The 27,511-nt window shown below is 35.3% G+C and overlaps 1 protein-coding gene across 1 annotated transcript; it reads left to right on the forward strand.

The window, feature by feature from the left end:
• Positions 1 to 21,084: 21,084 nt before the first annotated feature.
• Positions 21,085 to 22,642, forward strand: LOC141718571 (zinc finger BED domain-containing protein RICESLEEPER 2-like). Its single transcript, XM_074520952.1, has 2 exons — positions 21,085 to 21,220; positions 21,831 to 22,642. Exons 1-2 carry the CDS (start codon positions 21,085 to 21,087, stop codon positions 22,640 to 22,642), a joined length of 948 nt encoding a protein of 315 aa, XP_074377053.1.
• The last annotated feature ends 4,869 nt before the right edge of the window (positions 22,643 to 27,511 follow it).

Raw genomic sequence — 27,511 nt, forward strand, 5'->3', positions numbered from 1 at the left:
TATAGAGATCTTAGAGATATTGACAAGTCAAAATGTATATAGACATCACTAATTTCACCCAGGATACAAACGGACCCGAGATCTCAGAGATATCGAGAAGTCATTTCTACATGTAAAGATCTCAAACATATTGACAAGTCATTTCACAAGCAAGGATCTAGAGACCTCGATAAGTCAAGTATACATGTAGAGAACTAAAAGATCTCGATAAGTCATTATACATATCGAGATGTCACTTCTCTATAGAACAAACTGGAAATCTCGACATGCCTCTCAAGTATAGAATGCAGAGAAGTTAAAGATTAAAGATTATCAGTCAACAAGCAACCTATCAACTAGATTGAAAAGTCTATAAAGTAGCTGGAAGAATACAAGATTAAGGGCTAAGATTAACTGGACAAAGGATGGTCACAGACATATAAGGTTCGACACAGATTTGCTAAGCTGGAAATCGAAATAGAAAAAGGTTGCTTTAGAAAGTAGTTTAGTACATTTTAGTACAAGTCTTCTAAACCCGTGATCTAGTCTATAAAGCATGCACTGGTCTTTAGTTCACAGGTAACAAAAATGGATCAAATTTTCTTCTATTCTCTCAAGATAGAAGATGTGTTCTTATTGTCTTAAGAACCCAGAATTTGTAGCAAGACAAACTTAATTAATAAAAATTAAGTGAGTTTTGAAATACTGTGCTTGTTGATTTATTTCTCTAACACAATATCTCTCCAAATATAAACTACTTTGTTCACACAATATCAAAAAAAGATTAAAAAGGCTAAAAATAAACACATTCACCCTCCTCTGTGTTGCATTCAATATCTACCAGATTTGATCATCACCACTCTCACTTATGACATCTAAAGGTGTCTGCTTTCTATTTTTTTTACTAACTTCACCCTTTTGAGAGGATGAAGCAATTGGTTCCCTAGCTTCTAATGGTAGAGAAGAAGTGGTCACAATTGTGAAAGGCCCCTGTTGGTTATCCTGTGTTTGTACTTCCACATGTGAAGGAGCCATAATTGATTTAGAAACTGCACTTGACCTCATGTTAGGCATAGGGTAGGGGAGGTCCTAAATCTTTCTAACATAAAGTTAGTGAGATTTAGTGTTACCTCTACCTTATTCTTTGTAGTAAGTGAACCAAATAAAATCTTAGATACTTGCTTACAATTGCCTATTTTGTTTATATCAATACCTTCAAGCATATGCATGTCTCTAACTTTATGACTTAAAGTAGACATAATAAATTTAGGAAAGAAAATTTCCTTACCTTTATTCTCCAAGGGCATGGTGAGCCTGGTACTAAGTTCTTCCAGGATCAATAGCCCCACATTTATGTGCCTGTTATAAGCCATGGAGAACATCAGTTTCTGGACCACAATGGATATATTGTTGTACCCAGTCTTCCTGCAGGTGAAGGCTCTCATAATTGCATCAAAGAGAAAAGACCATTCCCTCATGACATTCTTCTTGTTCAGACTTGAAAAATTGATCTTTTCACTGTAGTTTATGAGATCCATAAACTCAGCTAACTCATGTTGAGTTGGTACTTCCACCATTATAGCTATAGGAATGCCCAGTGCATTGTTGACATCAATAATATAAAAAATCCACTTGTCTGCCTCGAATTGACTAGTTCACCATTAGGGTCATAGCTTGGTCATCATGCATTACAGTATTGACCACAATAGAGTTCCAAAAATCATTGAGTACATCCAGATACATGATTGGATTTGCAGTAAGGGCACCTGCAAGATATGACTCAGAAAGACACTTCATAAAACATTTGAAATTATCAGGAGCCTAGTTATCATCTGTGAAAGCGAGGTAGTTGGTACCCTCATTTGGAATAGCAGCTCTAACATTGTTTGCAGTCATTATGAGTGTATGGATTTGAGTGGGTAAGAAATTTTAGAGTGAAAGAACTCGAAATGAGAGAGAACGGTTATAGTTTGCAAAAACTGGGTCAATTTGAGATCTCGAAAGCCTAAAGAGGGGTTATGTTGAGATGTATGGGTATTTATAGAAAAAGATAAGTGACTTGTCGAGAAGTAGGAATAAACGGTTGAGATTTGCTTATCGAGAAGTCACGTGAATTAAAAAACTCATGTTGAGATGTCACTTTCTTGACTCTTATCGAGAACTAGATAGTGACTTATCGAGATGAAGAATAAATACCTAGTTTGACCTAATCGGACTGAATTATTCTAATTTATATTAAATAAATCAAAATAAAATTAGAATGATTTTATATCAAAAGTATTGTACTAAAATAATTTATGAAATTAAATTATTTCAGTTCTAAGTTATCGAGAAGTCTAAAATTTATACTTGTAGAGAACTCCATGAATAAACATATATCGAGATCTCTACAATACTTATCGAGAAGTCATAATAAGGCTTATCGAGAAGTCATGAAAGATACATATCGAGAACTCTATCGAAAAGTGTCAAAATGACTTGTCGAGAAGTCATTTAGAGTTATCGGGAACTCATTTCTCAACATACTTTTGTTCTTTTCAGCTTTGTCTTATAATAATTTTACATATTGAAAATGTAAATTAACAGTTAGACAGTTTTTCTTAGAATTTGAAAAATTCCAAGTTGGATTTTAAATTTAGAAATATAAATATGCAGAGAATTATGAAATATCTATAAATCATATTCCAGTTAACTTCTAATTATATCAAATTATTTTTGATTTATCAGAAATTAATCGGCTGTAACACATTAGCTGAGTTCTTGCCTTTAGAATGAAGAATTTAACATTCCAATTTCACTAACAAGTCTAGTGAAAGTTGCTTCAACCAAAGGATTAGTAAAAATGTCAGCTAATTGTTTTTCCGTTGGAATAAAAATGAGCTCAATAGTACCATTTGCAGCTCTAATAAAATGGCACCTTACATCAATGTGCTTAGTTCTAGAATGATTAACTAGATTAACAACAATAGAGATGGCACTAGTATTGTCACACATGATTGGAATTTTATGTAACACTAGGACATAGTCCATTAGTTGATTTTTAATCCAAAGCACTTGAGCACAACAACTTCCTGCAGTTATATATTCAGCCTCAATTGTAGAAGTTGACACAGATTGTTGTTTTTTACTGTACTCAGATACAAGTCTTTGTCCAAGAAATTGATAGCTTCCACTAGTACTCTTCCTGTCAATCCTGCATCCAGCAAAATCTGCATCCATGTATCCAACAGCTTCAAAACCAGTTCCCTTAGGATACCACAATCCCAAGTTTGTTGTTCCCTTCACATATCTTAAAATTCTCTTTACTTCCATCAAATGTTATTCTTTGGGATTTTCTTGAAATCTAGCACACAGACATGTTGCAAGTATAATGTCTGGTCTACTAGCAGTTAAGTATAGCAAAGATTCAATCATTCCTATATAGCCATATATGTTTCCAACTTGGTAGCTATAGACATTGGTGTAGATGCAGGTGAGCAGTCAACCATTCCAAACTCTTTTAATAAATCTTTAACATATTTGGTTTGACTGATGAAGATGTCATAACTTCTTTGACTAACTTGAAGGCCAAGGAAGTAACTGAGCTCTCATATCATGCTCATCTAATATTCACTCTACATGAGTCTTGAAAATCTTTGACATAACTTCTCATTAGTAGAACCAAAAATGATATCATCCACGTAGATTTGAACTAGGATAATATCATCACCATGCTTCTTATAGAATAGAGTCTTATCAATAGTTCCTCTAGTGAATCCATGTTTGATCAATAATTATGATATTGTGTCATACCATGCTCTAGGTACATGCTTTAAACCATAGAGAGCTTTTAATAATTTATACACAAAGTCTGGAAATTATGGATCTTCAAAGCCAGGTGGCTATTACACATAGACTTCCTCTTCTAATTCACCATTAAGGAATGCACTATTCACATCCATTGGATAGACCTTAAAATTAGAGTGTGCATCAAATGTAAGGAATATTCTTAATGCTCCAAGTCTTGAAACTGGACCAAAAGTTTCATCATAGTCAATTCTTTCTTCCTAGTGAGTAGCCTTTAGCAGCCAGTCTTTCTTTGTTTCTTGTCACAATTCCATTTTCATCCATCTTGTTCCTACACACCCATTTTGTTCCAATAATGCTTCTTTTTATTGGTGCATGAACTAATTCCCAAACTTTATTTCTCTCAAACTGATTTAATTCTTCTTGTATGGCAGCTATCCAGCCAGGATCAAGCAAGGCCTCTTCAGTTTTCTTTGGCTCAATTTCTGACAGAAAATATACATGCAAACAATCATTTACAGCATCACTTCTAGTTCTCACTCCAACATTTGGATCACCAATTATTGCATCTTTAGTGTGATTTCTATCCCATTTTCTGATGTGATCTTGTTGACTAGAATTATTTTCACCATTGGCAATGCCTTGTAGAACTACCATCATCTACTCCCCCTAAGTTTGTGCCATCAAACTCAAATGAAATTATTCTTGATTAGAATCTTCATTTTCATGGATCACTTGTTCAGTTGTTTCTTGCCCCATTCTATTTTCTGTGTTGTTCTCAACATCATCCTCAGAATCACAGTCAATATTGAGATTTTCAAACTTCAAAGTTTCAGCTTCATTTTCATCAAGGCATTCCAAGCCTGGACATTTGTCATCATCAAAAGTCACATCCGTGCTTTCCATAATTTTCTTCTGTTTAAGCACATAAACTCTGTAGGCAGTTCTCTCCAATGAATATCCCATAAAAATTGCTTAAAAACCTTAGAGTCAAATTTTTCCACATATTCAGAGTTGTCTTTTAGCACAAAGCACTTGCTTCCGAACACATGTAGATGCTTCACAGTAGGCTTTCTTTTTAAAAGAATTGATTAAGGTGATTTGCCATGGTTTTTGTTGATCAAATATCTGTTTTGAGTATAGCATGCAGTATTCACAGCTTCTTCCTAAAAACTTGTTGGCAGATTGGCATCTTGCAGTATTGTTCTGGAAGCTTCAACTAAAGTTCTATTTTTCCTTTCAATAACATCAGTTTGTTCAGGTGTTCTTGCAGCTGAAAATTCTTAACAATGCCCTTGTCTTTGCAAAATTCACCCAATGCTTCATTCCTGAATTTTGTGTCATTATCACTTCTCAATCTCTTTACACGGTTTGATCTCCAGCCTTCTTTTCAACTTTCTTTATGTATTCAATAATGATGTGTGAAGTTTCATCCTTTGAATGCATAAATTCTAACCATTTATATCTTGAGTAGTCATCCACCATCACAAGTGCATATTTCTTTCTAGAAATAGACAAGGCATTAACTGGTCCAAACAGGTTCATATGAATAAGTTGCAATGATGCACTTATGGAATTCACAGTTTTTCTCTTGTGACTGGACCTCTTCATTTTTCCTTTCTAACAATACCCACAAATTTCATCTTGAGCAAATTCCAGATTTGGCATGTCTCTCACTAATTCTTTTTTAACCAAGGTATTAATCGCTTTATAATTCAGGTGAGAGAGTTTCTTGTGCCACAACTTGCTTTGCTCAATAGATGCCTTGGTGTAGAAGCAAAAAATGCCACCCTTATTTGCTGAAATCAAATCTACAACAAATAAGCTTCCTTTTCTAATTCCTTTCCGAGCAGTTTTACCAGTCTTTTTGCTGATAATTGAGCAGACTTCTTTTTCAAAATTCACCTTGAAACCGTAATCAGTAAATTGGTTGACGCTTAAAAGATTAACTTCAAATCTAGCAACCATGCTACATCTTCTATGATAACATTTCTAGAAACCAACTTGCTATATTCCATTGTGAACCATTTGCTATTGTCTTCAAAAGTCACCAATGGGCCAGCCATCTCCTCAAATTGTGATACCAGGGCCTTATTACCTGTCATATGTCTGGAGCATCCACTGTCAATGACCCATATGACTCTCTTCATCTTGCCCTACACATAATGAGGATTAAGTGTTTTTAGCTAACCAATCAGTGTTGAGTACTTTCTTCTTTTTCACCGAAGTACCAGAAGTAAAATTTGATGATTAAAAAAGAATAGTGTTTATTGATTGATTTGCATTTTTCTTTTTAGCTGTAGATCCAACATTAACTTTTTTGAGATCTACTCTCAGTTTATGACAGCTTGTCATCACTTTTATATTGTAAGGAATGTAATCAAATTTGTCACAATATGAATAGGGATCTTCAGCCAATGCCTCATTGTATTTATAGGCTCCCAAATTTTGCTCACTAATAACGTTTTTACAAAGGCGAGTTAGGCAATTTTTTGAGCCACATCTTTGACACTGCTTCCTGGGAGCATCTGCAACAAAGGCATAGTTGTTGCTCTTGTTCACACCAATTTTTCCATTCTTGTTCTTTTTCTTTTTCCCAGCATTCTCACTTTTAACTTCCTTGGTTGGTGTCTTGATAACTTGATTGACTATTGGTTTCTATTCAGGTTCATTTGTGGTTGTGGTTTCTGCATCATTCTTTTTATTATCTTCATCTACAAGTTCTTTCTTGATGACTAACTCAACCTCACTAAAATTAACCTCAAATTCCTTGAATAAAGGTGCATCAACTTTTCTTAGCATAACTGGGACATCTTGATTTGTAATTGATTTCCCTTTGTCACCTTCATTTTTCTTGTTACGGTTCAAGGCATCATAATCCAAACCAATATCTATATTGGCACATGGTTTATTTTTATCATGGTATTGTCCAACCAACTGAGATGCATTTTTAAAGGACTTCAATTTCACTTCATTTTTTCCAATTTTTCCCTAGGCACTGCTTCAATTTCACTTGCACACTTGAGCTTGTTTCCAGATATTCATTTTCTTGCTTGACTGTTTCAAGCTCAACAAGATGCAGCTCTAATTCTTGCTTTTCAATCTCAAGCTTCTTATTGATCTTTGATAGTCTACTAACTTCCTCGGTAGCTGCCACCATGCTTGTGTGGATGTGAAACATTTCCACAGTCATCTTTTCAACAGTTTCTTTATATTGGCGTGTATTTAAATCAATGATAGTTAGAGTTGGTACCTCTGATTTTGATGAGGATGATTCTCCTTACTCTAAAGCCATTAGTGCATAATTTCCAAATTCTTCATTATCATCATCTTCATCAGTGTCATCCTAACTCTTGCCTTTAGCTATCTAAGCCTTTCCCAGTTATTTTCTCAAGAGAGCTTCATACTTTGCTTCCAAATTCAAGTAAGCTTTATCCTTCTTCACTTTCTTTGGCTTCCTACACTCAGTTGGAAAGTGGCCCAACTCATTACAGTTATAGAACCTTATTTTTGATCTGTCAATAGATCCAGTCTCGTAGCCACCTTTGCCACCTGAGTTATACTGATTTTTTCCTTTCCACTTGTTGTTAAAGGTTTGTTCCTTGCTCTTAAAGTACTTTGGCTTTTTCACCCTAATGTTAGAAAATTTTATAGCAAGGCAAGTCATTGATTGATCGATCTCATCTAGTTCATCAACGGTGTAATATTCATCCTATTCTAGCTCCAATATGACTTGTTTCTAGGATTCCTTGTTCTTTTACTCAACTGCATGAGTGACTTGAGTTTGAGCTTCTTGTTCATCTTCAAGCATTGTACTATCATTTACCACCAAGGCACTAGTTCCAATAATCACATGTCATTAGTTTTCCTTCAATCACTTTTTCTGCAACATCTCAAGCTCGTATATTTTTAAAATCCCATATAAGACCTTCAATGTCATTCTGCTCAAGTCTCTTCCTTCTATAATAGCAGATATTTCTGTTCAAGATGGTCAGGAAAGGCAAGAAAAAACTATAGGTTAACCTTCTCAGCTTCATAATACTTATCATGAAGTTTCAAGTCATTAATTAATTTGTTGAATCTTTCAAAACTTCAGTAATTCCTTCTTTATGTTTAGCCATGAAACACTCATATTGTGACACCAAAATTCTTCTTTGGTTAGATCTAGCTTCCTCTGTCCCCTCACACAGTATCTCAATCTTTTCCCAAATTTATTTAGCAGAATCATAGTTGATAATGATGTTGTACATCACATTGTTAATAGACTCAATTAATATGAGTTGTAAACTACTATCCAGGGAAACTTTTTCCTTTTCAGGCTCCGTGTAACTTAAGGGGTCTTTAGGAACATAATGTGTTGGTATGATTGTGTCTTCTTCTATAGATTCAGAAACTCTCACCATAGGAATGAAAGGTCCATTCTTGAGGATCTGAACGTAACATGAGATTTGCCATCCTTATGAACAACGTCATCTTCTTTTTCAGAGTGTGTAACTAACCTTGACAAAGGAAGGTATCTTAATTCTTGTAAATTTCTGAGCACTCATTCTTCCAAGTTCTTTATCTGTCGACTTTCATATTTTGCTCTGATACCACTTCTTAGATATTTAATGCTAATAATATAACACAGGGGGGTGAATGTGTTTTTTGAATAATTTTGTCTTTTAAAACTTGTTTGGATTTTGGTGAACAAAGCAGTTAGCAATTTATAGAGATATTGAAGTAAGCATAAATAACACAAACTCACAATATCAAAAACTCACTTAATTATATTAATTGAGTTTTTCTTGCTATATATTCTGTGTTCTTGTAAATTAAGAACTGAGCTTCTATCTTGAGAGAATACAAGAAATTCTAGATCTATTTGTTTTTTTGAATTAAGGACCCATGCATGCTTTATATACTAACAACATTAGTTTAAAAAACTTGCACTAAAATGTACTAAATCAATTTCTAAAGGAGCCTTGTTTATTGCTTTTTCTGGTGTTAGAAAATCTGTACAGAATCTTGCATGTCTGTGACCACCCTTTGTCCAGTTAATATTGGCCCTTGATCTTGTATTCTTCAAGTTGTTTTGTAGACTTTCCAATTCAATGAATAAATTTTTTTGCTGACTGATAATCTTAAATCTTCAACTTGTCTGCATTCTAAATTTAAGAGGTATGTCGAGATCTCCAATTTGTTCTATAGAGAAGTGACATCTCGATAAGTATAACGACTTATCTAGATCTATGAGTTCTCTATAGGTATACTTGACTTGTCGAGGTCTCTAGTTCCTTGCATGTGAAATGACTTGTCTATATGTGTGAGATCTCTAAATGTAAAAATGACTTGTCGATATCTCTGAGATCTCTATATAAGAAATTGACTTGTCGATATCTCTGAGATCTCCATACACATAATTTGACTTGTCGATATCTCTGAGATCTCTACATGAGAGATTGACTTGTCAATATATCTCCAATTCTTTACATCTTTATTTGACTTGTTGATATTTCTGAGACTTCTCTATAAGCCATTTTGGACTTCTCTAAAAGTCATTTTGGACTTCTCGATATATCTTGATCTGTGACTTGTTGATATCTTGACTTATGACATTTTTCATAGAACAACTTTATTCAACTCCAAGCTTCTACATCTTTTCTCTGAGGCATGATCATGGCTTGATCTTCTTCCAGAGTTTACTCTTTAGCTTGAATCTGTTCACAGAAAAATCCCCACTCTAATCTTCTAACCATTTTTACAGACTCGAAAAAATATAATTATAGAATATATAATTGATTATCAAACAACATAATCATAGGATTGTCAATATGACTTAGTCTTGTTAGTATACAGGCATGTCTTGCATAACATTAAGTTTTTTTAAATTCGACTTCACTATATTTTTCTCCATATCTCAGCGATCAATTTGCCTACCTTATGTGTTATATTTTGAAGTAATTTAAAAACAAATATCTGATTTTTAGCTTCGATTCTAAAATTGGTTTCTATTAAAGTAGCCCTCTATATATAGACATATATATCATCTTCGACCATACTGCAATTACTACTCACTATCACTTATCACCGCAAGTAGTCACCGCCGCTTACCACCATAAATTGACACAACTAGCATCATCTCGTCAATTACTACCACTACAAATTACCATCAACAATCAAATATCAATAACTATATTATTAGATTTTCTCCCGGCCTAGTCTATAGCCAACTCAACTGCCCTGGGCCTAATTTTCATAGGGCCCAAATTTTAATTGACCTATGTAGTAGTTTTAGTATACCTCCTTTTTTAAAAACCTCTGTTTTTTGTTGTCTATTATTGTTTCTACACCACACTCCAATTGGTCTCTCTCGCAAGTCTTAGCCTCAAGTAACAAACTCAAATCCCCGTCTCTTCATGCTTCTACGATACTGGAACTAATATGTATAAAAATATAATACATAAATACAATTATATTTTTATAAACTATAGACATATAATAGTATAGAATTTTGATAAAGATGAACTTATTGAACTAATTCACCTTTATTAACAAACTTTAGTAATGGGGTATGCATATTAATTCACACAAGAACAAGACACGAGAATAAGGGAGATGAAATGTTTCAGAATGTATATTGATTTTATGAATTAACAAATTGATACCTACAACTGAAATGTTCAAAGGAATATATGCGCAACTGAATCTCCCGCCCACAAGTGGACAATCACATGAATAAAACATTTCCTCCTAAAACAGACTTAACAACTAAGAAAAATGTATTTTTTTTATTTTTTATTTAAAATTCTAATTAAGTAATTTCCAATAACATTGCTTCCCCCTCAAAAGCATTGCCCTCAAGGCTATCTTGATAAGGAATAGCCACAAAGGAAAAATTTATCCAAGAATTGCTGAGTATCCTCCCAAGAACACTGATATGCGGTATGCTCTTTCCATTGTACCAAATACTTAGCTCTAGCAGTATGTTGAATAAAACCTATCATTTATTCAAAAATGCTAAGGGTTGAAGATTTATAGAACTCTTAGACAACTAAAAAGGCATGGTAACAGTCACTAGTAAAGGCCCTCTCACTTTTTTGAGCTGAGATATATGAAACACATTGTGAATCTTGGCCAAAGCAGGCCACTTCAGTTTATAAGCCACAACACCAATCTTAGCCATAATTTGAAAAGGACCACAAAGTTTAGGACTGATCTTGGCATTGCTTCTTTGTTTAAGAAATAGTTGTCTATAAGGTTTCAATTTCAGCCATACCTAAGTACCAACATCCATCACTCTCAATCTTATGCTTATCAGCTTGAGATTTCATTCAAGCTTGAGCTTTACCTAAATTTTATTTAAGCTCATTAATTATAGCATCCCTCCTTTGTAAATCTATGTCTACCACTTTGTTATCAGATTCACCAGGAAGATAAGGCAAATGCAGAGGTCGTTATTGATTGTAAATGACCTCATAAGAAGGAAGACCAAAAGCAGTGATGAAGTGAGTATTAAACCACCATTCATCCAAGATAAACCATTGATGTTATTGGGGTGGTTGCTCACCACACATACACCTTAGATAAGAATCTAAACACCTATTAGTGACTTCTGTCTGACCATCTATTTTAGAAAGGTAAGTAGAAGACATTTATAATTCAGTACCATTCTAAGTGAATAAGGACTGCCAGAACTGACTTAGAAAAACTGTATCTCGATCAGAAACTACATTTCTTGGCCACCCATGAAATTTAAACACATTATCCATGTATACTTGAGCCACAGTAACATCAGAAAATGGATGTGAAAGGGAAATGAAATGACAATAATTACTTAATTTATCAACCACATCAAAAATCACTTTTTTTCCCTCAAATTTAGGCAAACATGTGATGAAATCCATGGAAACATCAATATATACCTCTTCAGAAACTTGTAAAGGTTTTAATAAGCCAGGAGAAGCAACAGTTTCAGATTTTGACACTTGACATACTTGAAAATTCTTGTTGTGAATATGTTGTGAATTTGATGATTTCATTAACAAAACACCTTAGTAGATTTTACTTAGTGAAAAATGTAGCACTCGACGGATAAGGATTATAGTCCCGACGGAGGACTCAATATAGTCCCGACGGATGATAATTTATTATCCATCGAGTGAGTAGCTTGTGTAACAATAAGTCTGTAGCACATTTCAACATACACATTGTTTAGATTCTGTAGTAGTACTCAAGTCATGTTGACTTTAATTAGATATGCATAATAGGTTGATTAATTGTACATAGATGATGTCTTGTAATTCTGTGTAAATGAAATGAAGTCAAGTGCCAGATTGCTCCCCGACAGATAAACAACAATGCCACTCGACGGATGATCAACTAGGCAACCTGACGGATGATCATGAACCCGACGGATAAAGAATTCAAACATCTATTGATAGTGACAACACAGTCACATGCGTCGAGTGTATGCAAATGGAATGTGGAAGCCTATTCAACTGGGTTTTAGAGAACAAAGAAGCATTGCCATTTCCATGCTATTATGAAGATATTCAAAAATGCTGGAATAGAGTAATGAAGCAGCATAGTATTAGACTTGATAGGTTTTGTTTTATTATCTTGTCTTATTACTTTATAATCTTGGTGATATATAAACCAAGAAGTAGCAAATAGAAAAAATTAACTAAGCAACCAAGATAGAAACATTTGTAAGCTATATTCTTAGCATTTCTCTGCAATCTTAGTTGTTCGAATTTGTAAGCAGCTGTGAGCTTATTGCTATACAGAGTTCTCTTGATATAATATATATCTCTGGTGGATACATTCAAATCCACCAGAAAGTTTTTAAAGACTTGTGTTTTTAATTAATTGTGTATTGATTCATTCCAAGTTATTATTCCGCAGTTTACAAATCAATTCACACAGTTATATATTATTAAGACATAACATTTTATATCTTTGGGAAAAAGTTTCAAGAATTTCATTCAACCCCCTTCTGTAATTCTTGTTGCATTGTTAGGGACTAACAATTGGTATCAAAGCAAGCTCTTGATAAACAAAGAGTTTAAAGATCACAACAAAACAGCAAAATAAACAAGAAGGATGTTGGAGTCAAGGTTCATTTTCTGGATAAAGATAATTACCATCATTGGAAGGTAAAGATGCATCTTCATTTACTTTCTCAAGATGAGGCCTATGTAGATTGCATAGAAAGAGGCCCTCATGTTCCAATGAGAGCTGCAACTGGAAATGAGCCATCTGTCCCCAAGCCAAGACATGAATGGTCTGATCCTGATATTGAACAAGTCAGGAAAGATAAGAAGACGATGAATATCCTATTCAATGGAGTTGATGGTGACATGTTTGACAACATCATTAATTGTAAAACTTCCAAGGATGTTTGGGATACTATACAGATTATATATGATGGCACTGGGCAAGTTAGAGAAAACAAGATGCAACTATTGATTCAGCAATATGAGCATTTTTATAGTGAAGAAAGTGAGTCTCTCACTGACATTTTTAGTAGGTTTCAAAAACTACTAAATGCTCTGAAGTTGCATGGAAGGGTCTATCAGACAAAAGACTCCAATCTGAAGTTCCTTAGATCTCTTCCAAAGGAATGGAAACCAATGACAGTCTCATTGAGAAACTCTCAAGATTATAAGGAGTTTACTTTGGAGAGACGGTATGGCATCCTGAAGACTTATGAGCTTGAAATAGAGCAAGATGAGAGGATGGAGAGAGGAAAGAAGAAAGGAGTGTCCATTGCACTAGTTGCTGAGTTAGAGAAAGAGATGAAGATGGAAGCTGTTGAATCAACTTCAAAGGTCTGTGAAAATAAGGGCAAGGGGCTGATAGCAGAAAATGAAGATTCTCTGAGCCAAGATGACATGGAAGATATTGATGAACATCTAGCATTTCTTTCCGGAAGATTTGCCAATCTCAAGTTCAAGAAGAACTTTGAAGCAGCTAAGCCAGATAGAAACATGGAGGATAAATCAAAATTCAAGTGTTTCAAATGTGGCTTGGCAGGGCACTTTGCCAGTGAGTGTAGAAAGTCAGATTCCAGCAAAAAGAAGTTTGAGCCTGTGGATTATAAACAGAAATACTTTAAGTTGCTCAAACAAAAGGAAAGGGCTTTCATTACATAATAAAATGACTGGGCAGCAGATGGTCTGGATGAGGATGAGGATGCCAGCTATGTCAATCTAGCCCTAATGGCCAAGTCTGATGAAACAGAGACAAGTTCTTCAAGCAATCAGGTAATCACCACTAACCTTGCACATTTATCTAAAGCTGAGTGTAATAATGCAATAAATGACATGTCTACAGAATTATACCATTTGCGTGTTACACTTAAGTTTCTTACTAAGGAAAATGTTAAAATCAAAGAAAACAATTTGTTTTTAAGTGAGAGGAATAATGTGTTAGAGTCTCAGTTTATTGAATTTGAAAAATTAAGAATTGAGTGTAAAATTGCTAAGGATGAATTAACTGAGTCCTTGAAGAAAGAAGAGATCTTGAAGAAGCTGCTTGAACGAGAACATGAGGTGATTAAGGCATGGAAAATATCTAGAGATGTTAATGCTCAAATTACAATAGTTCAAGGGATTGAGTCCTTTTGTGATGCAGCCTGGAAGAAGAACAAGGAGAAGCTGGAATCCAATTTGGTGGAAGGATTGCTAATAGATGTAGACTCGATGGATGATGAGGGTCATCCGTCGGATAACAAAAAGGGTTATCCGTCGAGTGATATAAATCCTCATTCGTCGACTGTGAGCAAGCCTGTGAGTAAAGCCAAGCTTGTCAAGTTAAATGAAAAATATGGATCAGTTTCCAAGAATTTTGTTCCAGGAGAATCTAGTAAAGTGAAGAAGGAGAAGAAGGCTAATGTTGGTCATATGGCTGTCAAGCAATTGAGTGATAGACTTGAAAAGATTAAGGTTAAAACAGAGTCTAAAAAGAAAAAGAATAGAAATGGTAAATTAGGAATTAACAAGCACAACAACTACACACCTGATAAATATGCTCCTAGAAAAATCTTTGTCATGTGTGGTAGTGTAAATCATTTGTCTGTTAATTACAAAACTACCATGCCTACTTCCATATCTGTGCCACCTCGTCATGCCTTCTATGCCTATGAATGCTATGTCTACACATAATATGAATGCATAGTTTGCTAATATGCCATTTGCACCTAATCCTTATTATGTTGCATTTAGTATGCCACAAATGCCATTCAGTATGCCTTACTGGAATAACATGTTTACTAATAGCATGTCATTCCCTGTTAATCAAAATATGCATGATAATTCCGTTGCAATGAATGGTTTCAAAGGCCCAACTCAAATGACTAAGGATGAATCCGAAATCCCTAAGTCAAATGAGATAAAGCCTAAGAAACAGAAAAAGAAAGCTAACAAGGCAGGACCCAAGGAAACTTGGGTACCAAAATCAACTTGATTTGATTTTGATGTGTGCAGGGAAATAGAAAGAATCTATGGTACTTGGATAGTGGTTGTTTAAGACATATGACTGGCGATTCTACCTTGCTCACAGAGTTCAAGGAGAGAGCTGACCCAAGTATTACTTTTGGAGATGACAGCAAGGGTTATACTGTGGGATATGGCTTGATTTCAAAAGACAATGTCATCATTGAAGAGATAGCCTTATTGGATGGTCTCAAGCACAATCTGTTGAGTATCAGCCAGCTTTGTGACAAAGGCAACTCAGTAACCTTCAACTCAGAAGCCTATGTTGTGACTAACAAGAGGAGCAACAAAGTGGTTCTCAGTGGTGTGAGAAAAGTAAATGTGTACCTAGCCGACTTCAACTCATCAAATGCAGAATCTGTTACTTGTCTTCTCAGCAAAGCAAGTCAGGATGAAAGTTGGCTATGGCACAAGAAGCTATCACATCTAAACTTCAAGACCATGAATGAACTAGTAAAGAAAGAACTAGTAAGAGGCATTCCTCAAGTGGAGTTTTCTAAGGATGGATTGTGTGATGCTTGCCAAAAAGGAAAGCAGATCAAAGCATCATTCAGGAAGAAGCTTGATTCAACAATTGAAGAACCTTTGCAACTGTTACACATGGATTTGTTTGGACCAGTCAATGTGTTGCCCATCTCAAGGAAAAGATTTTGCCTATTAATTGTAGATGATTTCTCAAAGTTCTCTTGGACATATTTCCTAAAGTCTAAAGAGACGAGACTAGTGAAATCATCATCAATGACATAAGGCAAGTCAATAATCATCCTGATTTCAAAGTTAGAAGAATCAGGAGTGACAATGGAACTGAGTTCAAGAATTCTGTCATGAGAGCATTTTGTGAAGAAAATGGGATTTTGCATGAGTTTTCAGTAGCAAGAACTCCACAACAAAATGGAGTAGTAGAAAGGAAAAACAGATCACTTATTGAAGCTGCAAGGATAATGCTTGAAGAGTCTAAGTTACCAACATATTTCTGGGCTGAAGCTGTAAATACTGCATGCTACACTCAGAATATTTCTCTGATTAATCAAGCAAAATGCATGACTCCCTATCAATTGTTCAAGAACAAGAAGCCAACTCTAAATTTTCTTCATGTCTTTGGCTGCAAATGTTATATCTTGAGAAATCAAACTGATCAGAATGGAAAGTTTGATGCTAAAGTAGATGAAAGAATTTTTTTGGATATGCTGTTGGTAAAGCATATAGAGTCTACAATCTAAGAACCAATATTGTTGTGGAATCAATACATGTTGTGTTTGATGATAAAAAGATTGAAGGACTGCAAGATGGAGATTACCATGAGAGCCTCAAATTTGACAATGTGGAGATGGTTAGTGATGACAGTGATGATGAAAGTGATCAAGAAATAGTGTCAAGGGATAATGCAGAAAAATCCACTACCAATGAAGCACAAAATTCAACATCTGTCGAGTTGCAAAATACTTCATCCGTCGGGAGACAATCTGCCCTATCCGTCGGGAGACAACCAGCCTCATCCGTCGGTACCAAAAATTCACCATCCGTCGGGTCATCAAAAGAAGATGGAACCCAGAATAGATCACCTACAGAAAGCTCTCCCTTCTCAATTCAAAGATCCATTAACTCAAAGGGAGTTTCTAATAATCAAAACTCAATCACACATCAAGACAACAATGAGGCCTCTTCATCTAGAGCTAATCTACCTCAACAAAGAAAATGGACAAAAGATCACCCCTTTGAGCTCATCATTGGTGATGTATCTTCTAGAGTTCAAACAAGGAGAGCAACTCAAGAAGAATGTCTATACAACAGCTTTCTTTCTAAGGAAGAACCAAAGAAGGTCGAAGAAGCTTTGTTGGATCCTGATTGTATTTTAGCTATGCAGGAGGAGCTAAACCAATTTGAGAGGAATAAGGTATGGAAGCTGGTGCCCAAGCCTAGAGGAAAGAATCCAATTGACACCAAATGGGTATTCGGAAACAAGATGGATGAAAATGGCATAGTAGTCAGGAACAAATCTAGATTGGTTGCTAAGCGCTATTGTCAACAAGAAGGAATTGATTTTGATGAAACATTTGCTCCTGTTGCAAGACTTGAAGCCATTAGAATCTTCTTAGCCTATGCAGCCCATGCCAATTTCAAGGTCTATCAAATGGATGTCAAAAGTGCCTTTCTGAATGGAGACTTGGAGGAGGAAGTCTATGTTAGTCAGCCTCCTGGTTTTGAAGATCCAAATTTTTCAGAATATGTCTACTATCTTTTAAAAGCACTTTATGGACTGAAGCAAGCACCTAGAGCCTGGTATGACACTTTATCAAAGTTCCTTTTGGAAAATCACTTCACAAGAGGTACAGTAGATAAAACTTTATTCTTTAGAAATGTTAATGGCTCTAGTATACTTGTTCAAATTTATGTAGATGACATTATTTTTGGCTTTACAGATGAAAAACTTTACAAAAAGTTTGCCAAATTGATGCAGAGTAAGTATGAAATGAGTATGATGGGAGAAGTAACTTACTTTCTTGGTTTGCAAGTTAAGCAAGTTAGTGATGGAATATTCATTAGTCAAACTAAATACATTTTTGATCTTTTAAAGAAGTTTGATCTAATGGATTGCACATCTGCAAAAACTCCCATGGCCACTGCAACTAAGCTTAAATTAAACACTACTGAAAAGTCTGTGGATATTTCAAGTTATAGGGGCATGGTTGGCTCACTTCTGTACTTAACAGCTAGTAGACCAGATATAATGTTTGCTACATATTTGTGTGCTAGATTTCAGGCTGATCTTACAAAATCTCACTTAGTAGCTATTAAGAGAATTTTCAGATATCTCAAGGGAACACCAAAACTTGGCATTTGGTACCCTAGAGATTCTGGTTTTGATCTAACTGGTTATTCAGATGCAGATTATGCAGGTTGTAGAATTGATAGAAAATGTACAACAGGAACCTGTCAATTTCTAGGAAAGAAGCTTGTGTCCTGGTTCAGTAAAAAGCAAAATTCAGTTTCTACTTCTACAGCTGAAGCTGAATATATTGCTACTGGCACTTGATGTGCACAGATTTTGTGGATGAAAAATCAATTGCTAGACTATAGTCTACAAGTTGAGAGGATTCCTATTTTCTGTGATAACACAAGTGCAATTGCCATCACTGAAAATCCAGTATAACATTCAAGGACAAAGCACATAGACATCAAGTACCACTTCATAAGGGAACATGTAATGAATGGTATTGTGGAACTATATTTTATTCCAAGTGAGAAGCAGCTTGTAGATATTTTTACCAAGCCACTGGATGAATCCACCTTTTCAAGGCTGGTAAGTGAGTTAGGTATGCTTAATTATTCTTAAATCTTTTCAGATAATTTGCAAGTTGTAATGCAGCCAGAAATTTAATTGATTTTTAAGTCTTAGATGGAATTTTGGCTAAGTCAAAATTTACATCTCGACGGATGATCTTTATCCATCGAGTTTGATCATCCGTCGGAACACTGTTTGTAAATAAAAATCAATTATTTTTCTGGAATATTTTATAACTCGACGGATAACAGTTTATCCTCATCCGTCGAATTGTCTTAATCTTAGCCATTAATTTCCGGAACATTATCCATCGAGTATAGTTACAGTTTGTAAGCATAACACGACGGATAATTGATGGAATTTTACAGTTTATTTTTAAACGGCCATTTTGGGCAATTTTCATTGGTTACTTTATTTTACTTTATTAGTTTTTACAGTTTTTTTTGAGATAGTATAAAATCTTATTTCATTTCCATTGCTTTTCTTTTATCATTCTCAAATTATCTGCTCTAAATTCTCTCTTTCTCAAAAGCAATTATCATCTCTATCTCTGCGATTTCCACTCTCTAAAAATGGCACCAGTAGTCAAGATCATGTCACAAACTGGATACATCTATGAGAAAAATAACTTCACGGCTCTAGTAAACAAGGGGATTCAACATTCAAGTGACTACCACAAAATGATGGATTTTGTGAAGAACTGCAAACTCAGTTATACAATGCTAGAATCACCCACCATCTTCTGTGAGGTTGTTGAAGAGATGTGGACTACTGCTTCATACAACTCGACTGATAAGACCATCACACTCACCATTAAAGGAAAGGAATTATGTATTAACAGTGATGTTATCAAAGCATGTTTCAAGGTTCCTGATAATACCGTGACTTCACCACACACAGACACTAATATAGTTAATATGCTTAATTCCATGAACTATGCACTCTCTACTTCTAAGTTAAGTGATATTAGGAGATTGGGTCTTAGGAAGGAATGGAGTTTCTTGTGTGATGTAGTGACCAAGGACTTTTCTGGTAAAATCAGTAATTTTGATTCTGTCAATATTTCCATGCTCAACATGCTTTACATGCTAGTTACAGATAAATTCTTTAATTTTAGTGATCTTGTTTTGTTTGAGTTGGGGTTTGAATTTTCATGATGCTAGCTAACCACCTCTCTGAGGGAATTGTGCTTGAGAACCCAAACAATAAATTAGATTGTTAGGTTCAAGAAAGAAGAATTATTGCAGAGTTGAACAGGGAAAATCATCACAAGGAGATGCCACTCTTCTATTTCCCTATAATGGAAGTACCTCAGGTAAGTGAGGTAAGTTCATCCGTCCCTACTATTCCAACCTCACAAATTTCTTTGAATTCTACTGTAGCAATGGCAACTGTGTCAATGACCCAACAGTTGTATACCCAAGCTACCAAACCATCAAAAGTTTCAAAATCCAAATCAAAGAAAGCCCCCTCTGGCATCTTTCAAAAGATGCCAGTTGTAAAATCCACCAAAACCAAAGAGGGGAGTGTGAAGGTGGGAAAGGTAGGTGAAGGACAGGGTGAACATAAAAGAAACCCTAAGAATAAAGATGGAGAGTTGAGTGGTTCTCAGCCTAGACACACTGCAGTTTCCCAACAAACTGTAGTGATTAATAAGGATAAAAGCTCATTTCTAGTTGCATCCTCCCAAAAGGATGTGACTATTGAACAAAACTCTTAACCAAGAGCACATGCCAAAAGGGTAAGGGACACTAGCTCACCCCAAACTTATGCCAGAAAGAAGAAATCAAAAACCCTTGGGGATGTACAGGGTTCACACACAGTGCAAACTGTTGCTAAAGACTAGAGCCGGAAAAATCGTACACGACACGAAAATGACACGAAAATTATGGGTTTGGTTTTAAATTTTCAGTACACGGACACGAAAGTACACGAACATGAAATTACACGAATAAATTTAGTGTTGGTTTTGGTTTTACTCATAGGTACACGACACGAAACGAAAGTACACTAAATAAATAAATATTTATTTATTTATTTAAAAATTATATTTATACTTATATTATTTATACATTATGCGCAAATAAATAAATAATGTACATTTCCAACTGGAACACAAAGTGACAAAGTAGAAAACATTGTTGACCAAATTGAATCCAGTCTTTAGTCTTTGCAACTTAAACATTTTACTTTTAGGGTTTCACTCACTCTCTTTCAAACACCACCGTTTCTTACAAAAAAAACTACTTTCTTCTTTCTTTTTGAGTTCCTATGTTCTAAACTTCTAATGGAGGAAACAAATACTAATATTTCGGTAATCTTCATCGTTTTATATATATCATATATAGACATATAGTATTGATTGAATATGTTTCTTAATTGAATATGTATGTTAGGTGTTTGATGGAAGTCCTGAGAAGAATTATATATTTGTGTATTGATTGAATATGTTTGCGCATTGATTGATATCTCTGTGTTTGATTGAAAATGTATTGATTGAATTTCTTAGCGAGGATGTATGTATGTTAAGTGTTTGATGGAAGTCCTGTGTTAATATAGATGTCTGTAATGTTTATGCGGGACTATGAAACTCTTAGCGAGGATGAAGGAGATAATCACGACGAAGGTAAGGATAAACCAACTGATCCATCTGACCCAACTAATCCAAATGAAGGTTCGAGTAAACCTGGACAGAGTAAACCTGGACAGAAGCACAAAGGAACAAAAAAAAAGATGATCGAAAGCTTGGGATACGTTTGATGAACTTCCTATTGGAGAAGATAAAGTGTTGTATGTTAGATGTTCCAAATGTGGGTTTACTTGCGTTTACAATTCAACAAACGGGACTGGTAATATGCTTAAACATCAGAAAGTTTATTTAAACACTGGAGATATAAGGCAGATGATCTTGTGTAACAGTCAAGGTTCTATCGCATTACGGAACACATCATTCGATCCAAAAATCTTCAGAGATTTGATTACAAGTGTCGTGGTAAGACATAATCTTCCTCTTTCATTTGTTGAGTATGAAGGTGTTAGGGATGCTTTTATTTATACTAATCCGAAAGCTACCTTAGTTAGTAGGAACACTTTAAAAAGTGATATAGTGGCACTTTACAAATTTGAAAAGAAGCAGTTGTTTAATTTATTCAAAAATTATGATGGTAGAGTTTGTTTAACTTCGGATTTATGGACATGAGTTACAACTGATGGGTACATCACAATTACAGCACATTATATTACGGATGATTGGGTATTACATAAGAAGTTACTAAATTTTTCATATATGCCTGCACCACATACAGGGATTACTATTTCCGATGAGATTTATAAGTTGTTGTGCGAATGGAATCTTGAGTTCAAGCTATTTAGTATTACTTTAGATAATGTATCAAGTAATGAGGCCTTTGTGAATATTTTGAGGACACAACTGAATTTATGGAATGCTTTGCTAAATAAAGGGCAGTTTTTATATATTAGATGTTGTGCTCACATCCTTAATTTAATTGTTCAAGAAGGGTTGAAAGATATGGATGATTTTGTTGTAAAAGTTAGAGAATCGGTTATATATATTAAGGGGTCTCAAGGTAGGAAAAAGAAGTTTAGAGAATGTATAGAACAAGTGGCTTTAAGTAGGAGCAAAGGTTTGTGTCAAGATGTCCCAACTAGGTGGAACTCAACATACATTATGCTTGATAGTGCACTCTATTATCGTCGAGCTTTTTCCCACTTGAAATTAAGCGATTCTAACTATAAACATGATCTTGATGATGACGAATGGGATAAAGTGGAAGGGATATGTAAGTTTCTTGGAGTATTCTACAATGTTACAAAATTATTTTCCGGATCGAAATATCCTACAGCAAATTTGTACTTTCCAAATGTGTTTTTGGTCCAACTTACATTGATTAAGGCAATTGAGGATAGGAATTATGTAGCAAGGTCTTTGGCTACAAAAATGAAACCCAAATTCGATAAGTATTGGGCATATTATAATACCATTCTTGCGATTGCCGTTGTCTTTAATCCACGATATAAGACTCATTTTGTGGAGTTTTCCTACAAATGTTGTATGGAGAAAACTGTGAACAGATATAATTGCTTCATGATACTTTAAAGCAATTATTTGATCTTTACAAAGATATAATTCACACGTACACTATTGTGTGTGAACCTGATGCTGGAACTTCACTCCAGATGGCTGGATCAGATGTAATGAAGGTAATTTTTATACCTGAATTATATGTCCAATCATTTCATTTTATTGTTAATCTGCCTATTTTATAATCTGCTTTGTTTTGTAATTTATTTCAAGAATTTGATGCCCTGGACAGAGATCTGAATCCAGTGGAAAAAACAGAGTTGGAGAAGTATTTGGAAGAAAAAAGATCAAACAGAAGCCTTGATATTGATATTCTAGAATATTGGAACTTAAACCAATTCATATTTCCTCATCTTGCTCTTATGGCTCGAGATATCTTATCGATTCCCATTTCAATCGTTGCCTCTGAATCAGCGTTTAGTACCGGTGGAAGAATATTGGACCAATATCGAAGTTGTTTAGCACATGTTGTTGTTGAGAGCTTGATTTACACACAAGATTGGAGATTTAATAAAAAAGAAGGTAATAAAACATGTTTTTTAGTTTTGTTGTACCTAGCAATTCTGTTACTCCTTTTAAGTATCTGTTCTGTATCTTTTCTGCAACTGTACACTGAGTTTCTGTTTCGCAATTTGTTGTTTTAGCTATACAGAATATGTCATGCTTTATTATTAACAAAAGCAGACTACGAAAATAGAAAGTGTCGCATAAATTGTTCTGATAGGGACTGCTATTCATGGTGTCTTTGTAGATAACAAAAACATATTACTAATTTTCTATTTTAAACTTGAAGGTAAGTTGAGAATGCAGGTTTCGAGTTTTGCTGATCCTTAGATATCTTTGATGAGCGTAGCTGTATCTTCTCACTCAAGGTTTATGCCTCAAATTGTTGAAACGTTAAACGAGAACATTCTGTGCACTTCATTTAGAAAGTCTGACTTTTGGACATTTTCCAAAATATTCCAATATTTGTTTTTTTTGCCCTGGTTGAAATTTATGTTTCATTCTTAGTTGTCGGTGCTTGATCGTTAATATAATTTATAAGTTATAGTGATTCTAAGGGAGTTATGGTACTATAATTGTACATATTTCTAATAGAATTTTTATTTAAATACTTAGTTTGCTCTTTTCTTTTTCAGTTCTTCCCCATTATTCTTTGGAAGAACTTACTCAAGATGTTATTCCCAGTGGACTAACAATGAGATTTACAGAAGGGGGGTTGAATGTAAATCTCAAAACTTTTTCAAGTTTTGAGCAGTTTGTAAGGCTAAGTGTTTGAGTGATCAAATGTGTGTGAATTGCTTGGAGCTGATGCAGACAGATATATATTCAAACACAAATGTAATGAACACAAAGAACTTAAAAACTTTTTTGGTGGATTTGTTGTTCCACCAGAGATGTGTTATTTCAGAAAATCTGTGATTCAAAATTAAATCACAGCTGCTTCCAAGTACAAACTAGATGATTTTCTCTCTTGATATTTCTAAACAGCTCAGGGAAAATTCAGATCTAATTACTAGCTACTACTTGGGTTATATATCACCAAGTTTACAAGTGAAGACAAAGATAAAGTAAAATAAGAAAATAGTTCTCCACTTGTTTCTATTCCATTTTTATCCAGTGTAATATGGAATTATCTGTTGACTTTCCATTTTGAACCAGACTAAAAATGGCTGCTTTTTCAGCTGTTCCTGAAATAGGCTACCACATTCCAGTTATCTCTGTCAATCCATGTGCCTCTGTCAGCTTTGTTAACTGTCACTATCAACTGCTATGAGACTGAGCATCCGTTGAAGCTTTCATCCGTTGATGGCTTTATCTGTTGATGCTCTAGCAGTTGAAGCTTTATCCGTTGAAGCACTTATCCGTTGATGGATATTATCCGTTGAAGCTTTGTTTCTTATCCGTTGAAGGTCTTCAATATCCGTTGACACTTCTTCACTTATACAAAATTACAAGGCATGAAATATTTACAATTAGCCCTCCTATTTGTACATCCATTAGTAGTCAACATGACTGATTATTTCCTAACAACATCTAAGAATTACAGCTTGAAACCAGAGAGTGAAATGTGCTACAATACCAAACTTATTGTTAAGTAAGGCTACTCCTTCAACGGATAGCCAAGATGGTCTTATCCGTTGAGGCTACAAACACTAGATTTCTACTTAAGTGTTTTGCTTAACTTATCATCAAACTAATACACATATTCCTAACAATCTCCCCCTATTTATGTCTACTAGAACTGTAGGCATAAATTTGGGTTTAGCTTGATGATAACAAAACACTTAACAAATATATAAACTGTAACAAAGCAGAAATTCAAAAGTGCTACAAAAGTGTATATGCTGAGATGAAATTGAAGAAATACATTGTTTCCAAGGGTGCTCCTTTAGCCTGAGCAAATTACTTTCTTTTCCTTTGATCCCTGGTTTTCTTTCCTAGCCTCCTGTCATTCTCCTCTATTTGAAGTTGAAGTTGTCTGTAGAATTCAGCTTCATCTTCTTCATTGATATCTAACTTAGATTGCATATCCTTGAGAGTTTCATTACTGGCAATCTTTAGCTGATCTTCAATTCTGAAAAATCTTCTGACTCCTTTGTTGTCTCTGAACTCCATCAACCAATGAGGTGATTTGTGAATTGTAATACCTCTCTCTTGAATGAGTAAAGTTCTAAGCAAGGCATTGGGCTCCCTTCAAGTTTTCCTTATGTTGGCAATCTTGTTGAGAATCTCAGTCCTGGCAGTCCTGGTAAAGCCAGAATCCTTTTGTATGGCTGAGTAGACTCTAATCAAGGTAGAGTAGCCTTCATTCAGAATTTTGTGAAGAGGCGATGTTCTTTCCCCAACTCCTTTGTATTTGAACACTAGTCTTTCTGGTAGCTGTCTGTAGGCAGCTATTCCCCTTACATCCTCCAGCTCATCCAGATAGAGTTCAATGTCTGAAAATTCTTTTATGTCACAGATGTGAACATAATCATCTTTAGAGGTTTGAGGTTTAGGCTTAGGCTTCTGTGTGAATTTGATTGAGGCTTTAGAGGGTGTTGATTTGATTCTTCTTTTCTGCTTCTTTGATGGTGTAAAAGAGGTTAGGAAGGTGGGCAATTTGATGGTGTCCCAATCAATTGGTTCCTCCTTAGGAATGATTGGTTCACCATGAATGTTTATGAAGGGGTCAGGCACAATGGGTTCAGGAATAGAGGGTAGTGGTTTGGATATTGATTGGTTTTCTTCAGTCTCATCTACCATCTTTCTCTTTGCATTGACCTTCTTTCTATTCCCTTTCTGCCATTCTTCCTTACTTCTTTCCTCCATCTCAGTACCAACCATGTCCCCCATAGCTCTATCTTCACCTTTGTCTTCAATTTCTTTCTGTTCTTCAGCCTGACTTAACTTTAGCTGTTTTTCAAGCTTTGCTTGTGCTCTTTTGTTAGCCTTTAGCTGTTTGGCTTCTTCCTTCAACCTCTTGGTTTCTTCCCTCTTGGCTATTGAGAATTTGGGATGTCCTTGCATCACATAGATGCTCTTTCCCTCTCTAAAGATAACAGCCATGTTCCTCCTTACAGCCTCATCCATGTTCTCTTTGAGCTTTATGATACTTCTACCCAAAAGCTTGTCTTCATCAGGCTTTGGAAGAGGAAAATCCACTCCTTTCATTTGAGCAAGGCTTAGAGGGTTCTTTGTAGAGTCCTTGTTAAAACTGTTGTTGGGCTTGAGAACCATAGGTTGCAGATCTTTGGAAGAAGTTTCTCCATCCTTATGCCTCCCTACTGGCTTGAGTTCCATAATAATTGATTCCACTTTTGTGCTATGCTTCACAGATTGTGATTGAGAAGTTGTAGAACCAAATATTAGTTGCATCTTTTCATCAATCTTCTTCCTTTGCTCTTTGACTTGCAATTCAGCTGTTGCTATCTGGATTAGATCAATTCCATCTAGCTTTCCTTTGACTTGAATTGGTGGAGAAGTTGTGATGACAGGAACTAGCACTTGAGAAATCTGAACTGTTGTAGATGGCTCTCCTCCCCTTCCCCTTTATTCTCCCCCTTTTTGTTATCATCAAGGGTAGGGGTCAAGCCTTGTGCTTTTGCCTGCTGTATGAGTAGATTTGTTTGAGTTTGTTGATTCTGAAGAATGGTGACCATAGAGTCTTCAATGATTTGAACCCTATCTTCCAATCTGGCCAGCCTCTTGTCAGCATCAGATGCTTTCCTCAGTCTCCCCAACAAATCTTGCATAATACCATAGGGTATAACTGAATCCAATTTCTCAGCATTGTAGGATTTCAGATCAGAATGTCCTGCTTGAGCTCATCCACACTTAAATTTTGCTGGTAATGCTGCAACTGCAAGAGATGCAGAGATTCCAGATGAGCTTGAAGAATTGCCTTGGTACCAGCATCTTGAGTCTCCTGAAAGGCCTTCTAAATTGTCATAACTTGTCTGACCAAAGTGACACCAAATTCTCCTGGTGTTGGTGATTTGGCAAGTGCCCATTCAGGAAGAGCAGGAGCAGAACTTGGGCCTTCTACTCCCCCTAAGTTCATGCTCTCATTCAAAGAATTAGAGTCATCATCATTAGAATTTACTCCAAATTCTTCAGATGGCTCACCAGCTTGAGAAGGCAGCCTGTTGACAGCAGCTTTGTCTCTGAGAAGAGATTCTGAAGTGTGTACAATGTGTAGTGTCTGTTCTGCCTCCACATTGCCCTGAGCAGCCAAAAATTGAAAGGCTGAAACAGGGTGAGTAAAAGTGTCAGCATCCAAGGAAATGTTATCAATGACAGCTTTGTAATGTTGCTGAAATTGTCTTTCCTTATCTGCATCATCCACTTTCATTAACTCACTAGCAATGGCTGGATCCACCCTTATAGCTTCTGTACCTG

The sequence above is a fragment of the Apium graveolens genome, chromosome 4, assembly GCF_009905375.1.
Source record: "Apium graveolens cultivar Ventura chromosome 4, ASM990537v1, whole genome shotgun sequence".
In the NCBI taxonomy this organism is placed as follows: domain Eukaryota; kingdom Viridiplantae; phylum Streptophyta; class Magnoliopsida; order Apiales; family Apiaceae; genus Apium; species Apium graveolens.

What these genes read in the sequence shown, in the direction of transcription:
- LOC141718571 (XM_074520952.1), top strand. Translation starts at nt 21,085, where the DNA reads ATGTCTGTAATGTTTATGCGGGACTATGAAACTCTTAGCGAGGATGAA. An exon ending in TTCGAGTAAACCTGGACAGA is followed by an intron (nt 21,221 to 21,830) that starts GTAAACCTGGAC and finishes CACCACATACAG; the next exon opens with GGATTACTATTTCCGATGAG.